At 49.4% G+C, this 9,318-nt stretch overlaps 1 protein-coding gene across 1 annotated transcript in view; it reads left to right on the plus strand.

Moving 5' to 3' along the window:
• PARK2 (parkin RBR E3 ubiquitin protein ligase) overlaps positions 1–9,318 on the plus strand; it is a 445,454-nt gene that overhangs the window by 126,119 nt on the left and 310,017 nt on the right. Inside the window, exon 4 of the mRNA XM_014539771.1 lies at positions 7,259–7,380. Within this exon, the coding sequence (XP_014395257.1) occupies positions 7,259–7,380 (122 nt within the window). The remainder of the gene's footprint in view (positions 1–7,258; positions 7,381–9,318) is intronic.

Below are 9,318 nucleotides of genomic sequence, written 5' to 3' on the forward strand. Positions count from 1 at the left end.
ATTTTGCACAGTTTGGGGAATTTTGCCGGCCTGACATATTTTGGGGTGAATTTTTATTTTCTTTTTCAAATTTATTTTTATTGATTTCAGAGAAGAAAAGAGAGGGAGAGAGAGATAGAAGCATCAATGATGAGAGAGAATCATTGATCAGCTGCCTCCTACATGCCCCACACTGAGGATTGAGCCCACAACCCAGGCATGTGCCCTGACCGGGAATTAAACCGTGACCTCCTGGTTCATAGGTCGACGCTCAGCCACTGAGCCACGCCAGCTGGGCTTGGGGTAAGTTCTTGAGGGAGGGGGAACAGTCCTATATTCCATTCCCACATGGTAGGTGGGTGGGTGGGTGGATGGATAGATAGATAGATAGATAGATAGATAGATAGATAGATGATAGATAGATGAAGAGAATTCAGGATAAGATTTCTAAGCGAGATACAAAACAGTGAAGTTCTTACAGGACAATAAACCATGCATTGGGGCCATCTGCCCCAGTGAACAGAAATTCTTCACATCTCCACCGGAAGTAAATGAACGCCTGCCCTACAAATTGTAGCAGATCGCCATAGCACTTTGGCCTAATTCCAAGTTTCAGCTGTTTTTCTATTTTGAGAATGAAGCTGAAGTAGTCCTAGTTAATGTGTGAGCTGTTACAGAAAATCATATTTTTCTCCTGCCAACCATTATTCTAAGTTCATTGTAGAGCAGCGATTCTCAACCTGTGGGTCGCGACCCCTGTGGGGGTCGAAGGACCCTTTCACAGGGGTCGCCTAAGACCATCGGAAAACACATATATAATTACATATTGTTTTTGTGATTAATCACTATGCTTTAATTATGTTCAATTTGTAACAATGAAAATACATCCTGCATATCAGATATTTACATTACGATTCATAACAGTAGCAAAATTACAGTTATGAAGTAGCAACGAAAATAATTTTATGGTTGGGGGTCACCACAACATGAGGAACTGTATTAAAGGGTTGTGGCATTAGGAAGGTTGAGAACCACTGTTGTAGAGACACAATTTTTTTTACTCTCAATAAAATAATTTTTTTTACTAGCACTTAATAGTTTATGAAACTTTTACACTTATCTTACTTGATTTTCACTGAGAACATAACTATTACCTTTGTTTATACAGAAACTGACAGGAAAGACTAAATTTCCTCCTCAGAGTCCCACAGCTAAAAGGGAGTGAGGCTCAGGTTTGAACCAAGGTCTTTTGGTTCCATTTTTCATCCTTTTTAAATTGGATCAAAGTGTTCATGGAAAATTGCTTTGATTTTGCCTGGTGTGTAACATCAGCACGAACCCTATACACTCTGATGTGAGAACAAATATCTCCATTTTTGTAAAATATCTGAGTCACAATTTCCCAAATGAAAGGATGTCTGCTCTCCACAGCATGACATTTGATGTGAAAAAAACAACATACCAGCTGACAAGAAATACATAACAGCCATAGAAAAACCACTCTCAGTGCATTTGGAGTTAGTCAGTGAGAGACTATGATTTCACTGTGGCAAGAAGTTATATAATCTTTTCATTTTTTTTCCAAGCATCACTCTGTGAACGGAGCCTCCAGACTGCTTTCGACACGTTTGTAAAGCTTTTTCCCCGTTAGTCCCAGGTCATGACAACACCTGGAGTGCCTCTAGCTCTGTGCCTTAACACCGTGCAGGTGGACGGAACAGTCTGGACCACATCCGTGTCCTGGTCGTCACCTCCTCGGGGATCAGAATGTGATCAGTGGGCCCTTCAAAAGCTTCCCGAGTGAGAGAACATTCTGATCTTAGCATGTAAGACTAGAGCCACTCGGCAAGGCAGCAGACAAAGCAGAACCCGCCCCCTCCGCACAGACAATGCTGCCCACAGCCTGCTCCTCAGGCTGCGTTAGAAAATCTAGGAATCGCTGCCCCCTGCACACCAGGCAGGTGTCTCCAAGGAGCAGCTGCTTCTCCTCCGCGCTGCTCTGATTTACAGTAATTGGGCCGAAGGGAGCTATCTGGTTGTGATGTGTTTTTACTCTGCTGTTTGACAGTTGTTGCCCGTAACTACAAGTTATTGATGGATTGATGATACGATATATTCATGAATTATGTTCACAGTCCTTGGTGATTGGAGGGAATCAGTAATTCTTGGGAATAATATCTAGTTTGCACTGAATAATTAGCTTATCATCCTTCTCTTTCCTGAGAACTGGGAGGCAGGATTTGGGACCCGTCAAAACCCACGCACCCTCCTTAGTTACCCAGTGAGGTTACAAATATAGGCCTATGAATGGTGCACACATCATGGACCTTTAGCTCACATAATTTTGGAAGGGTCTGAGGATGGTAGGTGAAGAGGAGAGATAATTCAGACAGCCCACCTACTGTGCCATAGAGACCTACTGAATATGTACCTGGTCAACTGACATTTTCTTTATATATATATTATTTTTTACAGAGAGGAAGGGAGAGGGATAGAGAGTTAGAAACATCGATGAGAGAGAAACATCCATCAGCTGCCTCCTGCACACCCCCTACTGGGGATGTGCCCGCAACCAAAGTACATGCCCTTGACCGGAATCAAACCTGGGACCCTTCAGTCTGCAGGCCGACGCTCTACCCACTGAGCCAAACCGGCTAGGGCTCGACTGACATTTTCAATCAATGGGTGAATCAAAATTTCAACAAAGAGGTTTCAAGTAATCACCTCTGTTCTCGAAGCCAGTGTTAAGGCCCCATTCTCAAAGCACTTGTTTCTTTTTTCCCTACTGTTTACCTTGGAGTAATTCTCCCATTTCCTCCTGTTAACCAGGGGGGCATCGCACCGAGTTGCCCTTGACGAGGGTTAATGGATGGCGTCCATTATCCCTTGGAAACCGTGACTGCCGGCCACTTCTAGGTCCTCAGTGCAGCACTCCACACCCCTCCTGACCGTTCAGCCGCAGCAGCATGTGCGACATCAGCACAATGGAGCCTTTTCAATAAAATGGTGAGGTGAGCCCATCTCAGAGAACAGCCCACGGGGAATTGCTGCAGCCCATGGGGAGGACCCGCTCCATCCAGGCTTGAGCTCCGAGGAGCAAGTCGCCTGTCCTGCAGTCCCGCCTTCCTGCAGGTCGCAGCAGGCGCTGGGAGGGGAGGGCTTTTCCTAATGCCCTGCGTGACGGAACTGCCTTCCAGGCATGCGCCTAATTACTCCCCTGTTCTTAAGGCTCTTCTGTGTAAATTAAAGTCATCGCAATTCTCCGGTGGGAGCTGACGAGTGGCTTTTGTCTGCCTGTGGGTCTGAAAGCGGTGGCCCTGGGTAAGGTCACCGACAGAGTCAGTTTAGGTGGAAAGGGAGCCGCTCCTGACGGCACCTGGAGCCGCCGTCACCTCGGGGCCGCCAAGGGCCACAGAGAGCTTTGCCAGGGGAGCTCGTGGTGGGGCAGGGCCCGTGCCCGCTCGTGTTCCCGGAAGTTCCTTTCTTACGGCTGCGGCCGCCTCTGGAAGATCTAGAAGGGTCTGAGGGACCGGAACCACGGACAATAGGACGTCTGTCTCCAAAAGGCTGGAAATAGCGTTTTCGGCCCAATGTGTGCAGTGCAGTCCTGGGCTCTCCTAGGCATTCAGGTAGAGCTAATCTTCGTGTGTTCACCTCATTAAAAGAGGATTTCCATAAGCTTTGAATAGCTCTTTGAAGATATTTATAGCTTCAATCAGCTCACCTGTTTATCAGCATTAACTTGGAAACTTTCAGCTATCTTTCAACAAAGCGGGAGATCAGTGGACTGAAAAGCATTTCCCCTGGATTTTTTGTTTTCCATTTTAATAACTCATACCTTGAAGTGTCGGGTTTTACATGAGAATCCACGTTTACCCTGAGGATCTGTCCCGTGGCCGTCATGACAATACTTGTCGTCTGTGAGGAGTCAGGGCAGCCCCGCCCCGCCGGTGAGCAGTGTCACGGAGCTCCTCCGAACGCTCCGAACTCCTACTGCCGCCAGAATGCCCTCTGTGCCACCGAAGCTGCGGCGCTTACGGTGCGTTTTAGAAATAGTTTGATTTTAAGTTAGCGCTTTTGTGATCTCTACATTTCCGGTGAAATATGTCCACCCCCGAACACACCTTCTTAAGTAGAAATAAAGACTGAAGTTATCAATTTTATTATATGGCAGTCCCTCCCAGACTAAAGTTTTGCTTCATGCTCAACCCTTTTGATGATGTCGGTGGTGAAGTTCCCACGACATAGGCGCATGTATTCTTCCGCATCAGTGTTCCGGGGCCTGTGGGTATCGGCCCAGACGTGGGGTCGCTGGGTCAAATGGAAGCTCCATTTTTAATTTTTTGAGAAACCTCCGCACTGCTTCCCACAGTGGCTGCACAGTCTGCACTCCCACCAGCAGTGCACGAGGGCTCCCTTCATTCCACATCCTCGCCAGCTCTTGTTGTTCGTTGATGTGTGGATGGTAGCCATTCCGACAGGTGTGAGGTGATGTCTCATTGTTTTAATTTGCATCTCTCTGATGATTAGTGACCTTGAGCATCTTTTCATGTATCTATTGGCCAGCTGTATGTCCTCTGTATTTTTTTTATTTTTTAAATATATTTATATTGATTTCAGAGAGGAAGGGAGAGGGAGAGAGAGAAACATCAATGATGAGAGAGAATCATTGATCAGCTGCCTCCTGCACAACCCCCACTGGGGATCGAGCCTGCACCCTGGCATGTGCCCTGACCGGAATTGAACTGTGACCTCCTAGGTTCATAGGTTGATGCTCAACCACCGAGTCACATTGGCCTGGCTGTGTGTCCTCTTTAGAGAAGTATCTAGTCAGAATTTTAATTTTTATATAGCTTATATTTATATAAACTTAAGCATTTTTCATTTATTCTATAATTTATCTACATTGTGATTAGATATTCTCATTGGCTTCCAGAAATAAGTTCAAAATGAGTGAGTGAAAATCCCTCTCTTTCATAGGTTAGGCAATGGCAGCTCATTGAGCTATTGCTTTTTGAAAAATAGATGGTCATTATTATGAATGATGATGCATCACTTTTATTGTATCTGTGAACTGAAAATTCAACATTAAGGCCCACCAAAGGTTAATTCTTAAAAAATAAAAAACAAGCAAACATACCAAAAAAAACACCCCACAAACCCATGAAGACCCCCAACTTCATTCTTTAAAAGATGAATAAAAACCTTTTGCAGATCTTAGGAGAGGTTAGTGGAGTGCTAGGGAATGTCTATGATGAAGAGCGACACTTGGGTGTATTGTTCATTTTACCGGCTGTGTGAAGACTCCATCGACTGTCCCAGCAGCCCGAGCTGCTGAAGCCGACGCACCGGCGAGCCCGAGTTTGGGACGCCAGCCCGCTGCGTCCTGAGAAAGGGCTGTGCAGCTGTTCCTGTGCGTCCACTCAGCCCCGTGCCCTGGGGGTGTCGCCGTGACCACGCGGGTCCGTCTCCTGCCTCGGGTGCCTGTATTCTCAGACTGTAAACCTTTGTATCTGTAGACCAGGAAGAATCTGTGGGGGTGCTTGGGGCCCCGTGTATCATGGTTGAGACACTGTTGGGAACGCACGTGGAGGGAGAGAGCAGGCCCGGTCCCCGGTCCCTGAGATGCTTGGCTCCTGCTGTGAAGTTTGCTGACTGTGCTACCCACAAGGCAGGTGACTGCGGCCCGGGCGCCTCTGGGAGCGTTCCCTTACCCATTCCCTTCCTCTCTCCTTTTTAAAATCGTTTAACCTTTACCGTAGGTTATAAAAATCGAAGAATTGGATTTGTCCATATTGTTGATAAAGGTTTTAACAGTAAAGGCTCTGCCTCCTTCACCAAGCTCACCTTCCTCCACATTCCAATGTCACAGTTCTGCCATCTTCCCATGTTCTATCAGTTATCGTGGTGTTTCTGTAGCTTTAACGTGCTTCTATCTGCCACATTTCTGATACATATATGACCTTGAGGATATATTTTATGTGGTTATTATATTTCTAACAACACTGATATTCATCAACTTAAATACCTTGCACATTAAGGCACTAAAGTTACGAAAAGGTGTCAGAAAATGATAGTTTCTTATCAATGACTTCCGGTGTGAAAAGGTAGATATACGTATGTCTACCTTTTCACACTGGAAACCAGAAGCTAAACATTCATCTCCGGAGACTAAGGATTATAAAATATATTGCCAATAAATGATAAAAACATGAAACTTGACATCTTTATTGTGCTTTTCATTTTACAAGTATTGTCACCCATAATATTAGTAAAGATGGCTGAACAAATGACAATTCAATATGTCTTTTTTGTAAATTAGTAAAACAAATGGAGCTTCATAAGACTTTAGGATCTTTCTTTTCTCATGTTTATACTGTTTTCAACAAATCACATGCATTTGGGAGTCTAAAGGTTTTCACTCCTAATGATCAAAAATACTGTGTATTATTTCTAGATGATAAACAAAATTTTATGCGTGGCCTTAGGTAACTCCTACCCGGCAAGAAGGAAGTTAAGGATTAAAAGAAGTATTTAGTAACGTTAGAGATTCAGAAATCTGGAAAGGCGGTTCTTTTACTGGTCAGTGCTTCTGCATAAAGTTCGCTCTTCGCAAACGTGGACGTGTGAACCCCGCTAGCAAGGCGTCCTCATTGCCAGAGGCGCGTGGGGACTGATTTGTGTGCCCGGCGTTGACTCTTGACAGCGTGTTCCTAGGGCGGCATGTGTCCTGGTGGAGAACCCACTGAAGTACAAAGCCCCGTCCAGGCCTGTGTGCGGTCCGCCCTCGAGGCTCTGTCTCCCCCGGGTGTGACCGTGTGTTGAAACCCAGCAAACTGGGGAGATACTCGCATCATGAGAGATTGCTGGTCCATCTCTGTGGATTGTTAGTAAGAGGAAAAGTCTGGAGCCTTCGAAACTGTGTTCAGAGCGTGGAGTTGAACTCAGGAGCACGGTCCCTGTGTCCCCACAGCCCCCACACTCCCGTCCCTCGTAAGCCTTGGTCCCAGAGGGCGCCCTGCATGTCCCCGAGTCCCGGCAACGCAGCCGGCTCTCCAGGCAGCAGGTCGCCCATGTGGCTCAGTCACGGGGCTGTGGGCCAGAAGAAACGGCTCTCGCTATTTTGAGCATAAAACTCGATTTCCCAAATTACATTGTTGTAGCCTCGTTGGAACATTTATCCCGTGACTGTTTCACGTGTTCTGAGGAGTCAGCCCTAACGCCTGCCGGTTTGGTTCTGCGTCGATCACTGATGGCCACGCCTCTGCTTCTTTCCCAGCAGGTAGACCGGCCTACAACAGCTTCTACGTCTACTGCAAGGGCCCCTGCCAGCGGGTGCAGCCCGGGAAGCTCCGGGTGCGGTGCGGCACCTGCCAGCAAGCCACGCTCACCTTGGCCCAGGTAAGGAGGGGCTGGCAGAGGCCGCCCGGCAAAGGGAACACACGGTTCAGAGTTGCCGCTGGCGTCACCGTGTCTCTCACACAGACAGCTTCCGTGTGGTCGTCATGTTAGTGGTGTCAGACGTTTCAGTTAGAGCTGCAGGACTCTGTCTGTCGGTTCAGGGAGCCCGTGCCGGGGCCTGTGTCTTCAGTGAGGCCCGCTGAAAGGAGAGGGACGGCCTCCCCCAGCGGGAGGGGAGACTGTGGGTGCCCTCTTCACCTTCCTGTGGTGCTGGGAAGGGTTCATGTCCTGGATCTGTGTGTGGGTAGCAGGTTTGTGTATAGATGTCAACATCCAAGGGCGGCTCCTGAAGATCGTGCGCTGAAGGATGCTAAGTGTGATTGGCAGGTGCGAAGGGAAGCTGTGGCCAGGGAACAGCGACCAGGTGCCTTTGGAACAGGGGCCCGCAGCCCAGCATCTGCCGTGGCCTCGCCGGCTTCTGTACCGTCCACAAGCTGAGGACGTGTGTGACGTTTTTACGTGGTTGGGAAACATCAGAAGAGGAGTATCGTGTGAGCTGTGACTATTAGGTGAAGCTTGCACTCGGCATCCACAGTGAAGTCCTATTGGGACGCGGCCACACCCCTTCTGCGTAGGCGGCCTCCTCCCCGGGCTCCGGGCCTGAGCCCTCCGCAGACGGACTGGGACTCGGTGGCCCGAGAGCCCTGACACTTACTCTCTGGCCCCCTAGAGAAAAGGCTTTCGGAGCCCATGGAAACCTTGCACACAGCTAGTTGGTGGTGTGAGCGTGAGGCTGTGCAGGACTCACCGGGCTGAATGTGAGGTGGATGCGAATGTGTGCGGGTGGGGAGGCCGGGCAGCGCGTGGAGAGGGCACAGCCGGGGAGGCAGGAAAGGACGGAGCTGGGGGGACCAGGGGCCGACGTGTACACAGGTCCCCGTTACCACATCGGGCCCAGCGGTGGCGAGAGAGTTTAGCTTGTGTCCTGCAGGCCGCGGAGAGCCGGACAATGTGCCGCAGACACAGGGCTGCGTGAGATGATGTTAGAACCCTTAGTGCCAAAACCGTCCCCATCTGGATTGAGGTTGGTGGCAGATTGAAGGCAGAGGGGTTATTAATAAACCTTCACGGGGTGCTGAGGGCCTAGATCGGGGTTGTGCCCGAGGAATACAATAACGGGGCGCAGGGAGGCCCCCAAGGTGCTGGAGGAGGGCAGCAGGGACCTCGCATCACGCTGGGGAAAATGGAGCGATTACAAACAGTGAGTTCAGTGTTTCAGTCCAATACATGTCAGTCTCACAGGCAGGCCAGGTGCGAAGACCAGCCCGTGAGTGACCCAGGTTCGCCCTGACCCCGGAGGGGACCTTCCTTGGGCTGTCCCTGGAGAGAGCTTCTGTCCTAAAGCCCCACAGTGTTCTCCACCCGACGCCCCTCGCCTTCCCAGCGCAGCCAACAGCCCTGCTGGTCTGTCCGGCCCCGCCCCGCCCCGCCCCTGCACAGGGGCTGTGACTGTTACCTCCTACTGTTCCCAATAGAAAGAGCAGTGACCAATCCTTACGGAACTCCAAGCTTAATCCTTTCCAGGGGTTATCTCCGTTAATTATGTGGAAACACTCTGAGGTAAGCACTGTTAGCAAATCCATTTTAGATTGGGGAGGAAAGGAGGCTTAAGGAGATTAGGGAAATAAGCCCGCTAACCGGTGGCCCGGGATTTGAGCCGGGCGGTGTGACCTCACCTTGGAGGTTAAAGTTCCCCTTTCAGCACACAGGTGGGTCTGTTACACAAGGGTCCCCTGCTGATGCCCCTGTGACCACAGGTGAGTGAAGGCTAAGTCAGGTGCGGGCAGTGGGGCAGGGAGGCCAGGCCCGTGGAAAGGAGTCAGCCGCCCGGGTGTCAGCAAGTGTGTGTGTGTGTGTGTGTGTGGGTGTGGGTGGGGG

Source organism: Myotis brandtii, unplaced genomic scaffold (assembly GCF_000412655.1).
Source record: "Myotis brandtii unplaced genomic scaffold, ASM41265v1 scaffold229, whole genome shotgun sequence".
NCBI classification, from domain to species: Eukaryota; Metazoa; Chordata; class Mammalia; order Chiroptera; family Vespertilionidae; genus Myotis; species Myotis brandtii.